The sequence below is a fragment of the Rhinatrema bivittatum genome, chromosome 16 (assembly GCF_901001135.1).
Source record: "Rhinatrema bivittatum chromosome 16, aRhiBiv1.1, whole genome shotgun sequence".
Lineage (NCBI taxonomy): Eukaryota > Metazoa > Chordata > Amphibia > Gymnophiona > Rhinatrematidae > Rhinatrema > Rhinatrema bivittatum.
Genome location: NC_042630.1, coordinates 537,487 through 562,346, shown reverse-complemented (window position 1 = coordinate 562,346; position 24,860 = coordinate 537,487). Strand labels below are relative to the sequence as shown.

The 24,860-nt window shown below is 49.2% G+C and overlaps 1 protein-coding gene and 1 non-coding gene across 8 annotated transcripts in view; both read right to left on the bottom strand.

The window, feature by feature from the left end:
• Window positions 1-24,860, bottom strand: part of CHD4 (chromodomain helicase DNA binding protein 4) — a 129,140-nt gene that overhangs the window by 22,785 nt on the left and 81,495 nt on the right. For 5 of the 7 annotated variants that reach the window (XM_029579470.1, XM_029579469.1, XM_029579473.1 and 2 more), the window contains exons 26-32: window positions 16,654-16,834; window positions 15,804-15,890; window positions 15,618-15,706; window positions 15,379-15,512; window positions 10,109-10,413; window positions 8,908-8,946; window positions 2,599-2,684 (exon numbers count right to left, since the gene is read on the bottom strand). In XM_029579470.1, coding sequence (XP_029435330.1) covers window positions 2,599-2,684; window positions 8,908-8,946; window positions 10,109-10,413; window positions 15,379-15,512; window positions 15,618-15,706; window positions 15,804-15,890; window positions 16,654-16,834 — 921 coding nt within the window. The remainder of the gene's footprint in view (window positions 1-2,598; window positions 2,685-8,907; window positions 8,947-10,108; window positions 10,414-15,378; window positions 15,513-15,617; window positions 15,707-15,803; window positions 15,891-16,653; window positions 16,835-24,860) is intronic. The other 2 variants (XM_029579471.1, XM_029579476.1) reach the window with 1 other exon arrangement.
• LOC115078929 lies at window positions 8,695-8,825 on the bottom strand. Its single transcript, XR_003853171.1, has one exon.

Genomic DNA, 24,860 nt, shown 5'->3' with positions numbered 1-24,860 from the left:
CTCCATGCCTCTTTACTCCTACTTGCTGAACAGGGATTCTCAATTTCAGTACAAAATGAAATTCTGGCATCAAGAAAGCCATCCACAAGACCAAGTTACCAATTTAAATGGAACAGATACGAGATGTGGTGTAAGGCAAATGGGACGGACCCACTCACTTGCCCCCCGGACATTCTCCTTGTGTACCTGCACACATTGCATGTAGTGGGCCTAGCCACAGCTTCGGTACGAGTTCACCTGAGTGCTATAGCTGCGTTTCACCAGCTACATGATGGACATCTGATCTCTCAGCATCTAATGGTGTCACGATTCTTCAGAGGTCTTACTCACCTTCGACCTCCAGTATCAAAATCCCCCTTGCCATGGAACCTCAATCTCGTACTAGAACTATTGATGCTGGCTCCGTTCGAACCAATGGACGCAGCGCATCCCAAATACCTCACTTGGAAAGTGGTTTTCCTAGTGGCGATTACTTCAGCTCGCTGGGTTAGTGAGTTACAAGCCTTAGTACATTATGCTCCCTATCTCCAGTTTCACCACAATAAGGTGGTCCTTCTAACACATCCTACCTTTCTACCGAAGGTGATCTCTCAATTTCATCTCAACTAATCTATTGAATTACCTACTTTCTGTCCGAAACCACATTGGAACGAAAGGGAGAAGCTTCTACACACATTAGACTGCAAGAGGGCATTGGTTTTCTATAAACAATGAACCCAATCCCCTGACAGAGTCTCACAATTGTTTGTCTCTTTCAATCCAAATAGCCCGGGACAATCAGTGGCTAAATGGACTATTTCCAGTTGGATTACTCAATGCATAATTTTCTGTTATAACAAAAGGCAGATCGTCTTACAGTCTCATCTTACGGCTCACCAAACTAGAGCAGTAGCAACTTCTCTGGCTCATTTAAAACAGGTTCCACCACTAGACATTTGCAAAGCTGCCACATGGGCATCTATTCATACATTCACCTCACATTACTGCTTGGATCAGCAGACAGTGGATGATGCCAAACTGGGACAGGCATTATTGCATTCATTAAAGGAACCACAGGACAGGTCGTCTGACACATAATGGGTTACACACTGCACGCAAGAGAGTAACTGAAATAATACCATGCAGATGTTGGGGAGCTTCGGACTCCCACGACAGCATGGCTAATTCAGCCTGCTATCGACGGGAAAAAGCAAGTTTGCTTACCGTAAACGGTGTTTCCGTAGATAGCAGGATGAATTAGCCATGCTGACCTACCCACCTCCCTGCACAGTCGACCGTCGTATCTACGACCACGCTTGCTTTATTACACTGAGGAGAGTCGATCCAAGCGCGGGAAACCACGCGCAGCCTCAGAGCAAAGCTCTGACATCACTTTGGTAGCTCCGCCTCCCGGACTTGATTGACAGATCCCACGACAGCATGGCTAATTCATCCTATCTACGGAAACACCGTTTATGGTAAGCAAACTTGCTTTTCTTTCGAAACAGCATTTTTCAGTGCTACTATGCCCTCCGCGTGCACTGGAATTCAAATTTTGGCAATGCGGCAAAATTACGTCAACGACTGATGGCCACAATTATTGTTACTTGTGCTTGGGCCCGGATCACAATCAGGCTAACTGCCGTCACTGCGAATCATCCTAGAGGGATTCCCCCGAAGACTTTTCCTCCTGGCTCCCTAATGACAAAGGACCACGGATCCTCTGGACCCCAGCAGATTTCAGGTGCTTAGGATTCCTGCCAGCAAAAGATTCCTCCGCCTTTCGCTTGGGAGGAAGCTGTGCCGAGGCCTGGCAGGCAAGAAAGGCTTTGTGCATCAAAAGCGCAAATTCTGGCGAAAAAGGGGACACACAGTCCATATCCAAATCCATCGGATCAGAATCTTCCTCCGATGGACCCCCTTGGGCACCCCAGGCTCAAATCGGGGAATGATGGGGGAGGGGGGGGGGGGGAAGAGAGAGAGAGACGCAGAGAGAGACCCTTGAGCCGCTTCCCTGCATCACTGGCACTGGGGAGAGAAAGCAAGGCAGAAAAATTTTTTTTTTTTTAAAACAACTTTAAACACTAAAACAAGAGATACAAAAAGCTTATCTGGAGCCTTGACTCAGGTCTTCTCTCTTTCCTCTAGCCCGGACGGGGAGGGAACTGGACCACCAGCTATCCACCTCCAGTGTGGGGAAAATGGAGCAATTTGGGTCACCAACCCTGCTCACTAGAAGGGATGGTCCCACCAGGACCTGCCAACCTCCTAGGAGGGAAAATCTCCTCAGTCTTTTTTTTTTTTTTTTTTTTTTTTTAAAGAGAGGTTCAGAACTGCAGGTTTTGACCTCCTCCATCTGCTGGAGACAGAGAAATACTGAGAGGTTGCAGGTGGTACACCAGGTTATATACAAGGGGTGTACAAATATTTCTGTCTCCATCTGCTGGAAGGGAGGCAAAACCCAGCCGTCTGGACTGATCTGGGTACATACAGGGAACTATAATTATTCCAGAATGCTAGGGCACTAAAAGGAATGGGGATAATGCATCTGCTGAGGCCTGCAGGGTAGAGAGGGGGCAGGAATAGGTGCAGAAAGAAAGATTTTGATCCACAACTCACCTCCTCTGCCTCAGTAGCTGGCTTTGATTCTCTCTCAGCCTCTGGACTCTCTTTACTGGCCCCCTCTTCCACCTTTGAGACCTCCTCTGGAAGACACACCACATCCCCATATACCATTAGTAACGTTCAGAAACTGCTGACAGCTGCCATTACCCACCCTACAATGCCCAGCTGCAATTACCTACCCTAGCTCTGTCCAGCATCGAAAACCACTGCTTACAGTTAACTCCTGCCAGTAAAGGGACCAGAACTTCCTATCCCTGCCTCTCCTCCAGGACTACAGGAAAATTGGTTCTTACCTGCTAATTTTCGTTCCTGTAGTACCACGGATCAGTCCAGACCAGTGGGTTATTCATCCCTTCCAGCTGATGGAGTCAGAGAACAAAACTTTGAGGCCTTGCTTCTTAACTGAGAGCACCACCTGCAGTCCATCAGTATTGACCTGTACCCAACTCCTTCACACAGACATAGGGAACTAAAGGGTGGATACCCCTGAACTATAAACCTTGTCCGTCAAGAACCAAACAAGACAAGGAAGTGAATCCTGTAACTGCCCTCTAAGAGAAAAATTCTGTACTAAGCAGCAAAACTTGGCAGGAAATCAGTCTTCCGGCATCAAACGGGAGGGCCTCTGAACTAATCTGTGGTATTACAGGAACAAAAATTAGCAGGTAAGAACCAATTTTCCTTTCCTGAACATACCTAGATCAGTCCAGACCAGTGGGATGTACCCAAGCACCCCTAAACCGGGCGGGCCCCTGAAAGACCTGCACGCAGGACACTCTCCTCGAAGGACGGCTCATCCTGTGCCCTGACATTCAGATGATAATGCCTGGTAAAGGTATGAATTGAGGACCTCACTGCTGTCCTACAAATCTCCTGTGGCAACAGAAGTTGACACTCAGCCCAGGAAGCAGCCTGTACCCTAGTGGAATGCACCCGCAAACAGACAGGAATTTGTCGTCCCTTACAGACGTAAGCCGAGCAAATGGCCTTCCTAAGCCAACGAGATATGGTAGCCTTAGAGGCTTTGTCCCCTTTCTTCAGTCCACTGAAGAGGACAAACAGATGATCTGAGCGATGAAAAGCATCAGTAACCTACAAATACCGAAGTAGCATCCTCCGCACATCCAGAAGATGTAATTCTCTATCCTGAGGAGAATCTTTCGACCACTCTGGAAACCCTGGAAGATCTACCGTCTGATTAACATGAAAGGCAGACACCACCTTAGGAACAAAGGAAGGCACTGTTCTCACTGAGTTTCCATTCCCGGAATCCGCAAAAACGGATCCCTACATGACAGAGCCTGAAGTTCCGAAATCCTTCGAGCTGACAAAAGGCTACCAAAAAGACCTCTTTCAGAGTCAAAATTTTCAGGGTAGCCCTTCTCAAGGGTTCAAAGGGGGGTCCACAAAAGACATGAAGTACTAGGTTGAGACTCCAAACCAGGCAGATCTTTTGCACCGGAGGACGCAACAGTTTAGCCCCTTTGAGGAACTTTACCACAACTGGATGAACAGAGTTTTACCCTGAAACCTGCCTCTAAGCGCACCCAAGGCAGCCACCTGCACACGAAGTGCGTTGTAAGCTAAACCTTTGGACAATCCCTGCTGCCGGAAATCCAGCACATGCAACACCTCCACAGCTAGAGGATCTAGACAACGCTGAAGACACCAAACTTTAAACAGTTTCCAGACCCTAATATGCCATAGAGGTTGCCAGTCTTCTGGATTGAAGAAGAGTGGAGATGGCCTGTTTGGAGTAACCATTCAAAGTCTCCACCTCTCAAAAGCCGAGCCGCAAGACAAAAACTATCCTCCCGATCTGAAAATATGGGACCCTGATGCAACAGGTCTGGAAGATAAGTCAGACTGAGAGGACCCTTCCACTGCAAGTCACAACAGATCTGCGAATCACGGTTTCCACGGTCACTCCGGTGCCACTAGAAACACGGTCCCAGGACGCGATTCTATGCGCCTGAGGACTTGACCTATGAGGGGCCACGGAGGAAAGATTAACAGAAGAATTCCCATCAGCCAAGGGCACACCAGAGCATCGAGGCCCACCAAACCAAGTTCCTTTCGGCAACTGAAGAATCTCTCTGTCTTGGAGTTGAGCCACGTCACCATAAGATCAAATTGGGTAGTGCTTCACCTCGCACAGATATGGTTCCATGCCTCCAGGGACAACTCCCGCTCCCCAGGATCCAATTGCTGCCTGCTGAGGAAGTCCGCCTGGCCTTCGAGATGATGCTCCGCCCAGGCAAATAATCTCCAGGCCTCCAACACCACTGGCATGAGTCTTTGTGCCACCCTGACGATTGGAACTGCCCTCGACTTGAGGCAGTTGATGGACCAGAACTTTTCCTCCGGTCACCACAGACCTTGCGCTGACCGGCCCAAGCACATTGCTCCCCAGCCAGAGAGACTTGTGTCCGTGGAGACCACCACACCCAGACTGGAGGCTCCAGATTCATCCCTTTCTCTAAACTGGGATGAGAGCCACCACAAGAGACTGGACCTGGACTCCCGAAGCAGAGGCAAGGAAAGATGAAACTCCTCCGAGCAAGGACTCCACCTGGACAACAGAGCGTGTTGCAGTGGTCTCATGTGCATGAACGCCCACGGGACCAAGTCCAACGTGGATGCCATGGACCCCAGGACCTGTAAATAATCCCACATTTTGGGCACCTCCAGACGAAGCAGATGCTTGACCTGAGACTGCAACTTTGACACCCGGTCTGCTGCCAGGAAAACCCTGTCTCGCTGAGTGTCAAAGTGGGCCTCTAAGTAAATCAGCGACTGAGTCTGCTTCAACTGACTCTTGTGCACATTGATAACCCAACTGAGAGACTAAGGTGGACATTACTCTTCGGATGGACTTTTCACAATCCTCCCTGGACTTCACACGAACCAACCAATAATCCAGATATGGGTGGACCAAAACTCCCTCCTGGTGAAGAGCCGCAGCCACCTCCACCATCACCTTGGTGAATGTGCGGGGTGCCGTTGCCAAGCCAAACAGGAGGGCTCTGAACTGAAAATGTTGGGAACACTTGGAAGCAAAGAAACTTCTGATGTTCCTGTTGAATGGAGATGTACAAGTACGCTTTCATCAGGTCTAGGGAGGCGAGAAATTCTCCTTTGCGGACCACTGTCATTACGGTACGCAGCATCTCCATGCGAAAGCTGAAAGAACAGATTCACCTTCTGCAAATCAAGAATGGGCTGAAAGGAGCCCTCCTTTTTTGCACCACAAAGTAAATGGAATATCTTCCCTGACCCTACTCTTCCAGAGGGACAGGAACAATGGTCTTTAGGGCGAGCAGCCTTTGCAGTGTGCCCAACGCTGCCCCCCCCCCGCCTGATGCAAGAGACTACATGGGACTCCACAAAGGCCTCCCAAGGCGGGCACAAAAATAATCTAGAGCGTAGTCCTCTCGTATCACTTCTACTACCCAATAGTCCGAGGTAATCTTTTCCCACTCTTCGCAGAAGCTGGACAATCTGCCTCCTACAGCTTCTACGGAGGAGAGGGAACCACTGGCCTCATTGGGCTGATTTTCCGCTTCCAGTGCCCTGCCTGACACTGTCTTTGCCCGACCTGCGTACTCCACGAAAGGACTGTTGGTGCCCGCCGCCCTGTTTCGACACGGAAACAGACGAGGACTTGCCAGAACGAAACAGATGGGAATCCTGAAAACAAGCCCAAGGAGGAAACACCTTCTTACTGGGCTTCCTATCCTACGGCAATCTATTCCCCTTGGACTCCCCCAGGTCCTTTATCAACTGATCCAGGTCCACTCCAAATAACAGCTTCCCCTTAAAGCGAAGATTACAGAGCTGGACCTTGGACGATAAATCGGCCGACCGGTTACATAACCATAGCAGCCTATGAGCCGCTACTGAGGAGACAATGCAGTGAGCCGATATTCGCACCAAATCATACAAAGCACCTGCCAAGTAGGCTATGCCTGCCTCCAGACACGTGGCCTACAATGTACCACAGTCTGCCGCGGATGTTGGCATCGGGCCCTTCTGAACCCAACAGAGACAGGCCCTTTGCATTAAACTGGCACAGACAGCTGCCCGAAGACTCAATGCTGAGACCTCAAATATCCGTTTGAGTTGCAACTCCAGCTTACGATCCTGGTCATCCTTCAGGGCTGCTGCCCCGGCCACCGGGGTTGTCGTCTTCTTGGTTACCATGCCCACCTTAGGGATCCTCAGCAATTCCAGGGAGTCATCAATTAAGGGATAAAGCTTGGCCATTGCTCTGCCCACCTTCAGGCCAGCATCCAGGGAGTCCCACTCCCGGTTCACCAGCTTTCGGGATCTTCTTGGGCAACGGAAAAGCGCTAGTAGGTCCCCTCAGCCCACCCAGGACTAGATTAACATCCTCATTATCAGACTGTTCCTGAGTGACCTTCACTCCTAATTCCTCCAGTACCTGTGGGATGAGGGGGCACAGTCCATCCTTTTTAAACAGGCAATATCTGCAGATAGTCTCCCTCCAGGACCGGGAACTCGTCGGGATCAGAGTCATCTTTTACCCTGTCTGCGTCAGGGGTTGGTGGCACATACGGGTCAGCTCCTGCATCGAGGGGGTCCAATTAGAACTGATTGGAGTCCTCACAGTCTCTGGGACCAGCCTCTGCAGCCACACGGCACAAACCCAGGCGCTGAAGAATATCGCTAGTCCCCCAAGAAGGAACTTTAGACTTTTTAGCTGTGGGGGTCCGTGGGCAATCCCCTGCCTGCATTCTTCCTCCACTGCTCCTAGCCAGGTAAGCCTTATGGAGAAGGAGAATAAAATCCAGGGAAAAATCCCGATTCATCTTTCCCTGATCCCGGGGGACGGGTCAGCTGTCTCACCCTCCCCCTTCTGAGGCATCCTGCCTGACCCGGGAAAAGAGCAGGGTAGAATCGCCTGACCGCCCTGCGGTCTCCTGCACTGCCTCCCCAGCGGCAACAGACCCTTCTGACCTCCTACTGCGATTTCCTGCACATCTCGAAAGGCCTTCCTTTCGAGATGTGCAGGAACGCAGAGGGAACGCAAGTTCAGACCTGTTGCCACTGCACCAAACACACAGCAGGCGGCTATTTTAGTTTTTGGCGCCATGTCTCCCAATCGCACCCTGCGGCGCTCCCCCACAAGGCCTCCCGCGCAGCTACGTGCACCAGACACGGGCCCACTGAGCCGCTGGCGGGAACGGATGCAATCCCCACCTGGAGTTCCCAGGAACACAGGCAGAGTCCAGTCGGCCCCACCAGGGCACAGGACTACATACGGAACGAAGCACTGCGGTTCCCTCCCAGCACTAGCGTCGCAATGGACCGCAAACCCCCAGAGCCCCGGGTTAACAGCCAGGCGACCACCGCTTAATCCTGCACCTCCCGGCCCTGGCAGACAACTCCTGCTGACTAGGCCCTCCCCACCAAAGTGCTTCTTGTATGCTGTTTTGTTTTTTTTAAATAAGGAACTTAAAGAAACTTTGTTAAGCGGGTACTTCCCTGTCCAGAGGAAGACGGGTGAGAGGGTGCCTCGGAGGGTCGAGGGAGCCAGGACCCCTGGCTATCGGACCGTCCCATATGCTGCGGGTGAACTCAGTCAGGGGTATCCAACCCCCCCCCGGTGGCCCGGCTCCACTTGAGGGATGGCCCAAGAACTTGCCTAGCACCTCAGGGAGCGTCCGTGAGCTGTAACAGCTTGCAGGTGCCGCTCTACCATCTGCTGGTCAGAGAAATACTGAGGTCCTGCAGGTGGCACTTTCAGTTAAGAAGCAGGGCCTCAAAGTTTTGTTCTCTGACTCCATCTGTTGGAAGGGATGAATAACCCACTGGTCTGGACTGATCTGGGTATGTTCAGGAACATATCCCCCTCCCAGAAACGGCGGCAGAGCTGCTACTCCCCAGCGAAATTCTCCTCTAACATCCCACCCCCCCCTGCCAAAAAAACCAATCAAAACAAAGCACTTGCATTGCAGTTGATCTGACTTGGTACAAAGGATACCAGACAGTTTATTTGCAAGTGATGTGATAAATCAGACCCAGGCACTAGTGTTCTTTCAAAGGTCACCTTGCATGAGTGCCAATGATGTCCTGCCATGCCTTTAAGGGTCTGCCCATCGCTTAGAGCAGCCCTCCTAAACAGACAGTTTACTCTCTGTGCGCCTGACAACCCTCCACTGTATCTCAAGCAAAGGGTTGCAATACAGGACACACAAGGGGAAATCAAGGAAAAGGGCAGAGGAAAGTCATACAGATGAGAAAGGGCTTTAGGTTCGACGACTCCTGGCTCCAACTTACTAAGGGAGGTAGACACTGATGTGTTGACTTGGGCGTCTCCTGGTTAGAAATAGAAAAGGATGGTAGATAAGTTCCACAAGTTTAATACCTGGTGCAATATCATAGACCCCACTTGACCTCTGGCCTTCCCCTCATTTACAAAGTGAGGGGAATAAACCTGTAATACTCCTCTCTCTTTATTTGAGGCTTTCTTGAATCCTTACTGCTTTGCTCTCCACTTCCCTGGAGACCCTTCCATGCATTCACCATCCTATCTGTGAACACTTTGTAAATGCTACCCCCGAGTATACTTCAGCCTCACATCACCTTTTGATCCAGACCTTCCTCTACTAAAAAGCTACCTAAAGCTGCATTATTTTATTGGAATGAGGAAAATCTTTTATAGCCTACACTTTGTCCTCCACTAGGGGACAAATATTCAGGTCTGAAACGTTTCATTTCATAGGCTGCAGCACTTTGCTAATCCTTTGCTCAATTGCCTGCAACCTGTTTCTTTGTATGGATGATTTCCTGAATTGCACAATGCTCCAGAGGTCTCACTGGAGTACCAGCCTAGTGGTTAGAGCAGGCAGGCTGCCAGGATTCAAATTCTGCTGATTCTCCCTGTGAATCTGGGCAAGTCGTCATTTCACCCTCTGCTGCCTCAGGAACAAACGTAGGGCCTGATTTACCAAACCTTTTCTCACATTCTGTGTCTACACCTCTCCCCATGAGTCCCAGCATCCCGATGGCTCCGGCTGCTGCCCTGTCACGGTTTTTTACTCTGAGATCAGATACTATCCTTATTAGATGCACAAGAGTGTCTGCCCCCACCCCAGGGGACTGCATCCTGAATACAAGGCTCTACACCTTTATATGCTGAATCTTAGCTGCTAAGCACTTACATCACTCATTTTGTCTATTCCATCAACTGTGCTACCTTTGCTCTGTTCAGAGTGCTCTGCAAAGCACAATCATTTCCTATTAACCCCTCTGAACAAAACTGGCCTCAAGGCCGATTCCCGAGGCTCTGTACTGATAAATACTCCCCCTTTCCTTCAGGTGTCTTCCGTATACAACTAACCTCTGTTTTCTATCACTCAGCCACTGGATGGGATTTTACACTGTGACTCGTGGATGTAATTCACTGCTGGTAGCAGACGTCGGTATGGGAAGCTGGAAGTCACTCGGCACAGATGTGGTTTGGGGTGCTGTAACTCACCATTGGCAGCAGGTGCTGGTGTGTTAGGTTGTGTGTCTCCTGGTGTGGATGGAGTTGGTGTTTTGGGCGATGGAGACTCTGGCTGGGAAGCTTTCTTGCTCTCTTCTTCAGCTAGCTCTGGCATGCTCCAGCGCCCATTCACATGCTCAAACTCCTGCACTTTCTTGCGTATGAGGGACATGACACCGATCCTGGTGAGGACATGTTGGCGAGACAGACCCTCGCGAGGAACTCCATCTGCAAACGTCTCAGCGCCATCAGCTCCTGGTTCGCAGAGATGGCGCATAAACAAGGAGACATAGGCTCTGAGGAAAGAGGGACACAGCTTATTTACAGAGTAATTCCCTGCAGTGAATCTCCATCATAAGATGTCCATATTGTTGTCCGCCAGTTACGCCACCCACAAACGCAGGTACTGCTGCAGGGATTACCATATAACATCTCAGGCTATGCTCTTTCAGCAGCTGACCTAACCTGTGAATCTTACAGAAGGGATTCTGTATTGAGTGACTTGGTATTGAAATGGTTACCTGGTGGCCTTACGATAGGAAAATTGGTTCTTACTACAGGAAGAAAAATTAGCAGGCACCACAAATCAGTCCAGACTGCTGGGTTTTGCCATCTTCCAGCAGATGGAGTCAGAGTTTCACAGGCACTGCCTCTTAACCCGGTGTGCCACCTGCAGCTCCTCAGTATTACCAAGTACCCAAGCATAAATAGACAAAAAAAAAAAAAAGGTTTCCAATGCTCTACTCTATAACATTCCCCGGAACGAGCAGAGGAAAGAGGAAAATTTACAACTGAGAACAATCATCCAATATGAAAACTGTACCTAAAGGATTAACGAGAAAACCTGTGCCATTCTTCCAGAATTATCCCAGAAAAACAGATCGAGTGAACTCTCCAAATCTCTTCTCTCCCACTGGGCAGGACTCTGGACTGATCTGTGGTACTATAGGAATGAATATTAGCAGGTAAGGACCAATTTTCCTTTCCCTGTATGTACCCAGATCAGTCCAGACTCCTGGGTTCCACCAAAGCTTCCCTAACCGGGGTGGAACTGCGAAAGTCCCGCTTGAAGAACACTGTCACCAAAGCTGTCAACATCTGGAGCCTGGATGTCCAATCTGTAGTGCCTGGCAAAAATATGTAAAGTCTTCCCTGCAAATTTCCTGTGGCGACACCAGTTGGCTGCCTGGGAATGGGCAGAATGAGCCTTTATCCCAGGGCTTCCCAAACCTGTCCTGGGGACCCCTCAGTCAGTCAGGTTTTTCAGGATATCCACAATGAATATACATGAGATACATTTGCATATCATGGAGACTCAGTATAGGCAAATGTCTCTCATGCATATTCATTGTGGATTTCCTGAAAACTTGACTGGCTGTGAGGTCCCCAGGTCAGGTTTGGGAAGCCCTGCCTTAACCCATCTGGAATAGGACGACAACTACAGATATATGCGGTAGATGTGGTTTGGGAGCGCTCAAAAACATTTTTTTTCCGAAACTTTGGAAAAATTCGTATTTTGTGTTAGTGCATGCTAACTTCAAAATGTGCGCACTAACACGAAATTTGGGAACCATGGGAAAAGAAAATCCCGAATCGCAGAAAAAACAAAAATTACCCATGAGGGACCCGAACCAAAAAAAAAAAAAAATTAAATACGATACACATCACTAGTAAGTGGACTCAATAGTTTCCTTCAATAACCCATGCAAACATGGCGGCCTTCAACGCTTTCTGACCCTTTTTTTTGCCATTCCAAAGTACAAAAAGGTGATCAGGTGATCCAATAATCGGAAACTGTTAGTGGCCTCCAGATACCGTAACAAAGCCCTTCGAACATCCAACCATCTTAATTCTTTTGCGTGAGGTGTACCAACCTCCAAATTTGCAAAGGGCGAGAGCGCCACTGATTGACAAGTGGAACACTGACTTCACTTTCGGCAGAAAAGACGGATCTGTCCTCAGACACACCCAAGAATCCAAAATCTGCAAAAGGGTTCTCTACATGATAGGTCTTGGAGTTCAGACACCCTCCTGGCTGAACAAATAGTCACCAAGAAAACCAACTTCCAAGTCAGATCTTTTATGGTAGCCCTCTTTAGAGGCTCAATGGCGCCTCGCACATGCCCTTGAGGACCAAATTAAGGCTCCAAGAAGGGTACACCTGACGAACAGGGGGGGGGGGGGGGGCGCAGATGTTTTGCCCCTCAGAGGAAATGAACCACATCTGGATACGCAGCTAGGGTCATTCCATGAACCTTGCCTTGCAAGCAGCCCAGGGCTGACACCTGCATTCTCATGGAACTAAAGGACAAACCCTTCGGGAGACCTCTACAAAAAGGCCAGAATCTGCACCACCGAAGATCAACCTCCTGGCTCTATACACCAAGCCTCAAAAACTCTCCAAACCCTGACATACGCCAAGGAAGTTCAAGTCCTTCGAGCCTGAAAGAGTAGAAATAACATCCTCAGGACATCCTTTCTTCCTTAATTGCCTCCTTTCAAAAGCAATCCGCTTGATCTGAAAATATAGGCTTCCCATTCTTCCCTAATCTTCCATCCAAAAATCAGAATCAGTAACCGCATCGAACTTAGTATTTGAACCTTGTACATAACCTCTCCTCCAGTAATTTTATCCCCCTCTCCTAACCTAAGTTACCCCCAGTTGAATTTATCAGCTAAATTATTTGATTTTTGTTATTATCTTGTTGACCGTTCCATCTGTTCTTTGTAAAGGCCATGCCTATTTTATTTTGGTTATAAGTTATATGTAAACCGATGCGATGTGCAAACGGTTGTCGGTATATAAAACCATTAAAATAAATAAAATAAATAAATATAGGTTCCTGACGAAAGAGATTTGGCAGATGGCCCAACTTCAAGGGGTCGTCCATTGCTAGAATGAACAGATCTGCAAACCAAGGCCTTCGTGGCCACTCCAGAGCCACGAGAATCACTTTTCCTGGGTGGGCCTCTATTCTCCTTACAACCCTGCCTTCCAGGGGTCATGGTGGAAACACATAGATCTGAATGTCATGCGGGCAAGGAAGAACCAGGACATCGACCCCTTCTACTTCGTGCTCTCTTCTCCGACTGAAGTAGCACGATGCCTTGGCATTTCTTTGAGTTTCCATGAGATCAGTGAGAAATTAGGGCTATTGCCTCCTCCTTGAACTCCCATTCTCCCAGGTCCAAATGTTGCAAGCTGAGAAAATCTGCTTGCACATTGTCAGGTCCCGCTGTGTGTGAGGCCGCTAATGAGGCCAGATGCTTCTCTGCCCAGGACATTAGCATATCCACTTCCAGAGCAACTGCCCGACTACTGGTATCTCCCTGACAGTTGATGTAGGCCATCAGATTGGACTCTGACTGCACAGTTACGCAGAAGAAGAAACTTATGCAATGCCAAAGTACAAAAAAAAAAAGCGGAATATAAATCTAAATCAAGGCAGCCCTGATGGGATCCACTTCCTCCAGGTCAGCCTGCTCCTGTGGGACAGAGATTCCTAATTCCACCAGGACCGGTGGGACAAGGGGGCCGAGCTCCTCCTTCTGAAACAAGTGAACCACCTTAGAGTTGTCGCTGTCCATCATCGGGACCTTACCTGTGTCCACTTCCGGATCTTGAGGCACACAAGAAAGATCAGCATCGGGAGAATCATCCCCAATCAGACTCCTCCAAGGAACCCTCCTCGGTGGCCCCTGATCCAGGAGGACCCAAGACCCTCCAAAACCTGGTGGCCCCCGAAAATCTGTTCTTCTTTCTGGGAGGAGGATCCGCCATCCTCCGCTTAGGAAAGTGCCACACCGCAGCCTTGTGGGCCAAAAAGACTTTCTGCAGCAAGCGCACAGACAAAAAAGGGGAGGTACCGTCAGAATCCTCTTCCAGATCAATGTCCTCCTGACTGACCCCATGGGCTCCCCCTGGCCTCCTTGAACGTGGCTGGAGAAAGATCAGGCGGGAGATCCCCTACCCTTGCTGCAGCTTTCTCCTTTGTGGCAAATGTATCCAAAATGGCTACTTTTCCTGCACTTAGCAGGAACGGATCATTGGCCCCTCGCAACACAGCTTTCGGCTCCCCAGAATCGCACTGCCAGAGCTGTTCCTCCTGATGTGCCTTCTCCAGAGAGGAGACGGGAACAGCAGCCGGAACGATAAAGGCATGTGGCGCTATCCCCACACAAGGCGCATTGGCACGGCTTTGGCATGGCCCAGAGGGAGAAGACAGCGGGGAAAGCCATTAACAAATTAAGCTGAAGCTGACCCCTCAACCACCAGCGACGGGGATTCAACAAAGGAAATTTGCCCACTACCCTTGAAATTCTTCTAGCAGCCTTTTTTTTTCTTTTTTAAACTTTAAAAGAAATAAAAAAAACACAAACCACAGTCTTAACTGAAATGTGCCACAGACTTCTCCCAATCCTCCTGGAGGTGAGGGAACTGGACTACCAGCTATCACCTCAGGCAAAATCCTGAGAGAAACCTAGGGTCCCCAACTCCTGCTCGTCCACCTCTGCAACCAGGAGGGATGGCTCCACTAGGACCTCTCCTGGGAGAGAAATCTCCGCTCTTCTTACTTTAATATTTCTTTTCTTTCTCTCTCTTTTCTTAGGTTCAGAACTTCAGGTTTTGCACCACCTCCATTTGCTGGAGACAGAGAAATACTGAGGGACTGCAGGGGGCGCACCGGGTTAAGAGGCAGTGCCTGTGAAACTTTCTCTGTCTCCATCTGCTGGAAGGGAGGCAAAACCCAGGAGTCTGGACTGATCTAGGTACGTACAGGGAACATGGCTTAAAGCATAGGGAAAGGCATGAAAGTATCTTTTGTTTCTCCTGTCTTCTTGCTGTCTCACACACAAGCATATAGTTCTCGGATACTTGCAGGGACTGTTAGCATCATTTGATAAATTAATGGTCTATAACACATTGTGTATTCTTTCATGCCTTTCCCTGTGTTTAAGGCCATGATCTCAAGGCCACCAGGCAAACACTTCAATACCAAGTCACTCCATACAGAATCCTGAATGGCATCACTAATGGAAATGTACTATGTATGGAGAGAAAGAAGAGATGCAGTCATAGACCAAAAATTGTTACAGACAGATACAGAGGTAATTCCAATTGCATTAGGCATAACTTCCAGATGCACCTTGAAATATTGCCTGTACATATTAACCCCCATGTTGGCCCAGACAAGCAGTAAATTTGAGAGAAAGATAAGTAGTAAGGGTCACGCCTGTCATAGTATATGCAAGAAACTCACTTGAACTCCTTCTCAGACTTGCCCCTCAGGTCCCGTACGAGCCACTGTGTGGTGAAGGCATCCTGCGGTGGCATGCCATAACGCATGATAGCATTCAGAAAAGCTTTGCGCTGACGGGCATTGAAGCCAAGAACCTGTCATGGCAAGGGAGAGAGATTATGGGAGGTAAGATCGGACTGTTTTGGATGGGGGGGGGGGGGGCCCCATCAGCAACTGGAGCCACCCAGGAATTTCTTTACCTCTATGTTCCCACCAACTCTGGCCAGGAGAGGAGGTAATGGCTTGTCCTTGTCATTTCTCAGTCCCTTGCGATTAGGTCGTCGGGCTGCTGGAAGAAGATTATGGGAGTTACATCGCCAGAGCTAAAGAACAGAGGGCTCTGCTCAGAGCTGCATTACAGTCATATCACTGGATCTGACACTTACCTTCTGACCTCTCGTCAAAATCTTCATCGCCCTCCTCGGATGCCACGGAGTAGTCGGACTGGTTATCAGACTGATCATCCTGCCAATCTACGAAAGAGGAGGAATTTAGCAGCAATAATAGACCATACATCCTAAACATCCATGACTGCTAGCGGCTCTGAGGTTGCAAGCTCTGGAGCCTGGGTATAGGGGACTGCAGGCACAACGTAACATGCAGTGAGCAGCAGGAGTACAGTAGAGGACACACATCCTATAACATCCATGACTGCTAGCGGCTCTGAGGTTGCAAGCTCTGGAGCCTGGGTATAGGGGACTGCAGGCACAACGTAACATGCAGTGAGCAGCAGGAGTACAGTAGAGGACACACATCCTATAACATCCATGACTGCTAGCGGCTCTGAGGTTGCAAGCTCTGGAGCCTGGGTATAGGGGACTGCAGGCACAACGTAACATGCAGTGAGCAGCAGGAGTACAGTAGAGGACACACATCCTAAACATCCATGACTGCTAGCGGCTCTGAGGTTGCAAGCTCTGGAGCCTGGGTATAGGGGACTGCAGGCACAACGTAACATGCAGTGAGCAGCAGGAGTACAGTAGAGGACACACATCCTATAACATCCATGACTGCTAGCGGCTCTGAGGTTGCAAGCTCTGGAGCCTGGGTATAGGGGACTGCAGGCACAACGTAACATGCAGTGAGCAGCAGGAGTACAGTAGAGGACACACATCCTATAACATCCAGTGACTGCTAGGGCTTCCCAGGTGCAAGCTCCGGAGCTTGGGTATAGGGGACTGCAGGCACAACGTAACATGCAGTGAGCAGCAGGAGTACAGTAGAGGACACACATACCTCTATCCTCTTGGGACCCATCATTGTAGTTCACTTGTTTGCGGATTCTTTTCCCCTTGCCCAAATTGCGGGCCAGGTCCTCTTGTTGCTGCTCATAGTGATGCCTCAGGAGCTTCTCCCAGTAATCAGGGTCCACACTCTCCTCCTGCTTAATGATCTCCCGCTCCACCTCCTCCTCCTCCTGACAGATACCACAAAGTACAGAGAGAAAGGAGAAATTACTTAACTGATAATTTCCTTTCCTCTAAGGAAGACAGGCCAATCTACACCAGTGGGTTATACCTCCTAGCAGCAGAAAGAGATGGAGTAAAGCTGACTCGCAGATGTCACAGACATATAGCCCCACCTTGACATCAGCCTGCCAGTATCTCTAGAAAAGCCAAACTGTGGACAAACTGATTATACTTGAACAGTCAACGACTTATGCTTCCAACCAATTGGGAACACTGAGCTCAGCCAACAAGATAACCAGCCCTATGTTTAGTGAATGTTATGTCACTTACGAATCCATCAACGAATAAATGGAAACAACGCTCTTCGTCATCCGCATATTAAGGACAAGTTAAAAGCAGTCCGGGACGGGTTGTGGATTGGCATGCATTCCTTAGAGGAAGGAAATTATCAAGTAAGTAGTAATTTCTCCTTCCTCTGCACTCGGGCAAACCAATTCACACCAGTGAAATGTATGAAAGGTACTCCCGAAAAGGGTAGGAAGCTGTCCTCGGTCCCGTCAACACAGCAAGTGCAAAGGTCGCATCCTCCTGGGCCCAAAAGGTCCAAGCAGTAATGCTTGAAGAACGTGTGTAAGGAGGACCACATTTCCGTTCGGCAAATCACAACAGGAGACAACTGAAGCTCTGCCCACAATACTACCTGAGCCCTAGTGGAATGTGCTCTAATCTGTCTAGGCAATGGAACATCAGCATCCACATTAGCAAACGTGATTATTTCTTCTATCCAACGGGCTGTAGTCTCCCACACGTTGCTGGTTCACCCTGTTTCCTCTTCCATGGAGACTTCCTAAAAGATTTAGTAATCTTCAAGTACCACAAAGTAAATGGAGTAGCAGCCCCTCTGTTGCTCCACAGGAGGAACTGGCGTAATTGCACCGAACTCGAGAAGGCGCTGCAATGTCTCTCACACCGCCCGACGCTTTGCTGCGTAAGCGCATGGGGAGACTAGGAATCGGTGCTGAAGGCGACTTGCAAAATTTAAAGCGTAACAGCGTCTTATCACTGAGAGGACCCACTGGTCCGCTGTAACTTTGGTCCATTCCTCGTAAAATAGAGACAGCCTGCCCCCTACGACTGGAACCGAGGAATGGACCGGCAGCACATCATTGTGGAGGCTTACCAGGCCTGCCGAAGCGTCGCCCACGAAAGGACCGAGACCATGACTGCTGTCTGTTAGAATTTTGACTAAAAGAGGAAGTGGCTGAGAGGGACATTTGAGATCTTCGACTCCCACAGTAACGAGACCTAGAAGAAAAGGAACCTCTTGGCTTGGGCCTATCTTCAGGCAGTCGGTGAACCTTATTCTCTCCCAGTACTCCAGGTCCTTTCCAAAAAATAACTTGCCCTTAAAAGGCAGAGAACCCAGGTGGGCTTTGGAAGAAACGTCTGCAGACCAGTTTAACCACAGCAGCCTACGCGCAGAGACCTGGCAGATGTCCGTAATAGATCATAAAATGCATCCGCACTATAAGTGATCGCCACTTCAAGACGCCCAGCCTGAAGAGCTTCCTCTTCTGATAGCGATTCGTTGGCCTGTAGCTGTTGCACCCAGCGAAGGCCAGCTCTCAAAGAAAAACTGCTACACATCACTGCTCAGACTCCAAGCGCTGAGACCTCAAAGATCTTTTTGAGTTGAAGCTCTAGCTTTCGACCCTGAAAATCCTTGAGGGCCGTCGTATATGTTTTACAGTGCCTGTGCAATATGATTTTCGTTGGACGTACCAAACGAAAAATTTGAATACGGTTGCTTGAACACAAAAGCTGTATCAAGACTCAGAAATTGACAGCTCCATTGGTGACACATTGTGTGGAAGGTGGTCATCAATTTTGTGATTTTAGGTGGACTATTCTGGAAACAATTGATGTCTCGATGAGAGGTGGGGATCAATCGGTCTTAAACAGATGGTAACATTTTTTGATTTTCCGATTGAAAGCCGTAGCCCCCTAATGGTCTTAATGAGATGATTAATTGGTACTCCCTAATTTAATTGCAGCATTTTGATGACATCATGACGCTGCTGTACGTTTATTTATTTATTTATTTAGGGTTTTTATATACCGACATTCTCGATATACATATCAAATCAGGTCGGTTTCCATATAACAAAACTGTCGCCGGTAAGGCGTTACATTAAACAATAGACAAAGTATTGAACAGAGAACGTGCAGCGTAACATTAAACAATCAACAAATTATTGAACAAAAGAACGTAGATCAATAAATATTAAATATTAAACGTAAAAAAGATATATAAAATAAAATAACTATGGGAAGAGCATGAGCTAGAAAGCTGATGCTTCAAGAGATGGTTTTTCATAGCAGGTGGGTGGACTGTCCAGATAAGGTCCTGAAGGTCCTAAGGGTATAAAGTCGGTAGTGGACTTTATATTGTGCTATTTTGCTCTTTGACCTGTGTCGAATTGTTTCTGCGATTCCGAATAGGCTTGTCGGAAGAGCCACGTTTTGAGGTTTTTCTTGAAGGTAAGATGGCAGGTTTCAAGACGAAGATCTGGCGGTAATGAGTTCCATAGGGAGGGCCCAGCAGTGGAGAGTGCTCGTTTTGCTAGCAAAGTTTTAATCGGGGGAGCATATAAAGAACCTTTATAATTATATCTGATAGGTCTTTTTGATGTGTGAAGGCGGAGTTGCGAGGTAAGATTTAGGTGAGCGCTTCCCATAATATCCTTGTGGATCATTGATAATGTCTTGAAGGTGATTCTAGCTTTTATGGGAAGCCAGTGGAGGTAGAGCAGAATTGGAGTGATGTGGGCTCTTTTGTTGGTGTTGGTGAGTAGCCTCGCTGCAGCGTTTTGTACCATCTGTAAGGGTTTTATGGACGAAAACGGAAGACCTAGCAGAAGAGAATTGCAGTAGTCTAACTTGGACAGAATTATGGACTGGACTACTAAGTGGAAGTCGCTGAAGTGAAGGAGTGGTTTCAGATTTTTTAGCACTTGGAGTTTGAAGTAACATTCTTTGGTTGTGTTGTGAATGAAAGATTTAAGGTTGAATTGATCGTCGATGCGCACCCCTAAGTCTCTGACTGAAGGTGAGTGGTTTAAGGGTGGTATTGTGGATTGTGTTGAGCTTTGGATGTTGAAGAGTGTGTGGTTTTCGTCAGGAGAGATGATGAGGATTTCTGTTTTATTTTTGTTGAGTATAAGGTTGAGGCTGGATAGCAGGGAATTGATGGATAGTAAGCAGTTGTTCCAATGAGCCCAGGTTTTTTGGAGTGATTCTGTGATGGGAAGAATTATCTGAATGTCATCAGCGAAAATATAGTGCTTTAGCTTGAGACTGGAGAGTAGGTGGCAGAGTGGAAGCAGGTAAATGTTAAAAAGGGTAGGGGAGAGCGATGAACCTTGAGGTACTCCTCTGCTTGATTTGATAGGAGGTGATTCTATGTTATTTATCTTGACTTTGTAGGATCTATTTTCTAGGAATGATTGAAACCAACTATGAGCTTCTCCTTGGATTCCTATATCTGATAGCCGCTCGAGGAGGATGTCATGATTTACCGTGTCGAATGCGGCGGATAAGTCGAGAAGAGCGAGGAGGTACGATTGTTTTTTTTCTAGGTTCAGGAGGATGGTGTCAGATAGTGATGTTAGTAGAGCTTCTGTGTTTTGTGATTTCCTGAATCCAAACTGAAAGGGGGAGAGTATTAAAAGAAAGGAGATGAGATGCCATGTTTAAAGGTCTACCAAAGAGATACTAGCAAAAGGATGTTTTCGGGAAGCTGATGTTACCTAGGTTGGAGAGCGTTTGAAAGTCTTTGGAGAAACCCTGAAGCAGAGTGGTGATCGAAACATGGCCATGTCGGGGTCGTGATCAATATGGACACTCGAGATAAGTTGTGAAATTTGTCTGGCTCTCTTGAGGTTGCTTGAAATTAAGTTTTTGTGGTAAAAACCCGATAGGAGACCTTCATGGTGATGGGACTTAATTTTTAAAGAAAGTACAAAAATCAAAAAAATGAAGTTTTGAACATATTAATAAAATTAAAAGTGGACCAAAGGGACAACACAGCTTGTTCACTTTATCGAGTTGTATCCATGAAGGTCCAAAGGAAAATTAGTTCTTACCTGTTAATTTTCGTTCCTGCAGTACCACGGATCAGTCCAGACCTTGGGTTGAGCCTCCTTTCCAGCAGGTGGAGACAGACTAAAACTGAAAAGGGTGTCCTATATGAGGACAGAGCCTATCCTGTAACCCTTCAGTATAACCATTGTCAAAGCAGAAAACAACAAAAACCTGAATTGGATCAAGCAAGTAACTAGAAAAGCTCAATGGAGCAACTGTAGAACAATGTAAGAACATGTTAAGACTATAGGCTCTTGCATATACTTGGCACCCGGAAAAACCAAGGCTTCCGGTGTAATTGCTCAGTATTCTTGTAAGAATTAAGTATCAAAATCTATAAACCTGTAAGAATAAGCTTCGAGAGGACAGAAAAGAAAGACAGAAGAGAAAGACAGACAGGGAAGGGCGTCTGGACTGATCCGTGGTACTACAGGAACGAAAATTAACAGGTAAGAACTAATTTTCCTTTCCCTGTACATACCCGGATCAGTCCAGACCTTGGGACGTACCAAAGCTTCCCTATACTGGGTGGGACTGAGATAGTCCCGCTCGAAGCACTTGTCGTCCAAAGGAACCAAAAACCGGCACTTGCACATGCAGACAGTAGTGTCGAGCAAAAGTATGCAGGACATCCAAGTGGTGGCCCTGAAAATCTCTTGCAGCGAGACCGATTGGCTCTCCGCCCAGGAAGTAGCTTGAGAATGTAGCAAGTGAGCCTTTAAGCCCTCCGGAATCGGCTGACCTTGGCAGAGATAAGCCGAGGAAATGTTTTCCTTCAACCATCGTGCAAAAGTGGTCTGAGAAGCCGGCTTGCCCCGATTGGGACCACTCCAGAGGACAAAAAGATGGTCCGAGACCCGAAAGTCATTGGTAACCTGAAGATATCTGAGTAGGACGCATTTGACATCCAGTTTATGAAGGACATCTCCGGCGGTACCCGCAATTTCCTCCGAAGACAAACTCTGGGAGCTCTACCGACTGGTTGACATGGAAGGCGGATACCACCTTCGGAAGAAAGAGGGCACTGTTTTGGGGGAGACACCGGAGTCGGAAAATCGTAAAAAGAAAGGTTCCCAAACAGGACAATGCTTGAATCTCAGAGACCCGCCAGGCGGATGCAATCGAAAAAAAAAAAAAAAAAACTGTCTTGAGAGTAAGGTCCTTTACCGTTGCCCAACGGAAGGGTGCGAATGGAGCAGAACAGAGGGCCCGAAGGACAAGTATGGCGAGCAGGCGGCCGCAGGGGTTTGACTCCCCTCAAAAACCGAACCACGTCCGGGTGAGCCGCTAAGGGATGATACTCGACTCGTCCGAGAAGAGAGTCAAGAGCGGAAACTTGCACATGAAGGAAATAGGAAGAGAGGCCCTTCTGCAGAAAAGAGAGGACTAAAACAAAAACTGAGCACACTAAGACACCTGACTCCTCACAAACAGTCTCGAAAACCTTCCAGACGCGCACTTAGGCTAGAGAAGTAGACTGCTACTGAGCACTAAGCAAAGTAGAGATGGTCTCTTCCTTGTAGCCCTTGCGTCTCAGATGCCACTGTTCAAGAGCCAGGCCGCTACCGCAGCAGCCAAGGAAGATGGACCAGCCGTAGAGGTCCATCCGCCGTCAGGTTGACAAGATCTGCGATCCATGGCCGGTGAGGCCACTCGGGCGGTACCAGAATCACAGGTCCCCCATGGAGTTCTATTCTTCTGAAGAACCTTCCCACTAGGGGCCACAGAGGGAGCACATACAGAAGGATATTCGTGGGACAAGGAAGAGCCAGAGCATCCACTCCCTCCGAACCGTGGTCCCTCCAGCGGCTGAAGAACCGATTGGCCTTGGCATTGCGCATGGTTGCCATTAAGTCCAAGTGGGGCTGACCCCACCCTCTGACGATCAGGTTTCATGGCCGTTTCCGAGAGTTCCCACTCTCCCAGAACAAGCGATTGGCGACTGAGAAAATCGGCTTGAACATTCTCCTTGCCCGCAATGTGGGAGGCCGCTAGGCAATCCAGATGTCGTTCCGCCCATGCGAAGAGACAGCTGGCTTCCAGGGCTACCAGGCAACTGCGGGTGCCCCCCTGACGATTGAAGCATGACACAGTGGTGGAGTTGTTGGACAGCACCCTCACCGCTTTGTCATGTATGAGGGGCAAGAACTCCTGCAAAGCCAGACACAATGCCCTGGCCTCCAAGCGATTGAGGTGCCAGCGAGTCTGAATGGGCGACCATCTCCCCTGAGTGGACCGAGACCAGCAGACCACACCCTAGCCCGAGAGACTGGCATCCGGGGTTACTATCGTCCACTGTGGAGATTGAAGGGGCATTCCCCTGAGAAGATGGGAGAGCGAAGCCATCACTGCGAGTCGGCGATGGTAGAGTCCAAAGCGGGAGGACTATGTGAAACTGTTCCGACATCAGCTGCCAACGGGATAGCAAAGCTTTCTGTGAGGGTCGCATATGAGCAAATGCCCAGGGGGAGAGGTCGATGGCGGAAGACCATGGGCCCGAAGACCGACAAGTAGCCTCGGCCCATGCGAGTGTCGAAGTGGGCTCCCAGGAACCCCAAGTCCTGGGAGGGATGAGGGATGCTCACGGGAGAACTCAAAATCCACCCGAGCGACGTGAGGAGAATTAATACCCGATCTACCGCTCGATTTGCAAGAGCCATCGACTGGGCCCGCACAAGTAGCACCACCAGGACCTCGGGAAAGGCGAGCAACGCAGGAACGAGGCCGAAGGACAACGGCTGAAAGTGGAAAGACCTGGTGAGGCTGTGGGCGCGAAGATACAGCAGGCAATCGCAGTGAATCGGAAAATGGGAGCACGCCACTGTCAAAATGAGCGCAGGCGACGAAACTCTCTGGGGCCAACCGCCGTGATGACTGCTCGCAATGTGTCCATACAGAAGGATGGGATCTGAAGGCCCCGGAGGACCCCCTTGAGAGCTAAGATCGGCTCCGTCCTTCACAGGAACCACTAAGTAAGTAAAATACCGGCCTGCGCCACGCTCCCTTACCGGGACTGAAGCCACTGCGCCCGCACTCTGTAGTCTGGCGAGTGTTCGGACAATGTTGGAGACCCACCGGACCACCGCGAGCTTGACCCATTACTCGAAGAAAAAAGGGGGGAGGCGGTCGCCCGGACAAGGGACCGAGGAACAGGGTCACCAAACTTACTTGCGGGACAGGCTCCGGGGCGGAGCGCGATGACAGCGACGCCCGCTAAAAAGCTGCGAGGACTGAAAGCGAGAAGGATAACCCCCGGAGGGGCTACCTCGGACGCGGGGTGTATACAGATTCTGTCCCCGGAAGGTGGACGGGAGGGTGTAAAGAAGCATGAATTTTCAGACGGTCTGCCGGAGTGTAGGAACCTTGACTTCCCCTGAGGAACCAAGCAGCTTCGTAAGGTCCACTCCAAAGGGCGACGCACCTTTGAAGGACAACGCGCCGCGCCTTGAAGGACAGGTCAGCTGCCCAACTTGGCCACCAAAAGAGTCATATGGTGGACACCACTGAGGCCATTGCCTCTGCCTGGTCGCGAAGGAGGTCGCAGAGCGCAGCAGCCCCGTGAGTGATGACGGCTTCCAGACGTTCAGCCTGCTCCGCCTCTGCAGACGGGAGGTCCTGGGTGCCAAGTAATTCTTGAACCCACCTGAGACCTGCCCGCTGCATGAGACTGTCGCAGGTAGCCACATGGACCCCCAGAGCTAGGACTCAAAAATGCGTGGTATATATGCCTCGAGCTGTCCTGTCCATGCAGAGACTGAGGAGTACCCAGCGGGAACTTTCAACATATCTAAAACATACCTCCGGGAGGGTGTAAAGCTTGACGAGAGCAATCTCCACCCGGAGTCCCACTATAGATGCCTCCCATGCCCACAACAGCAGTAGCTTGCATGG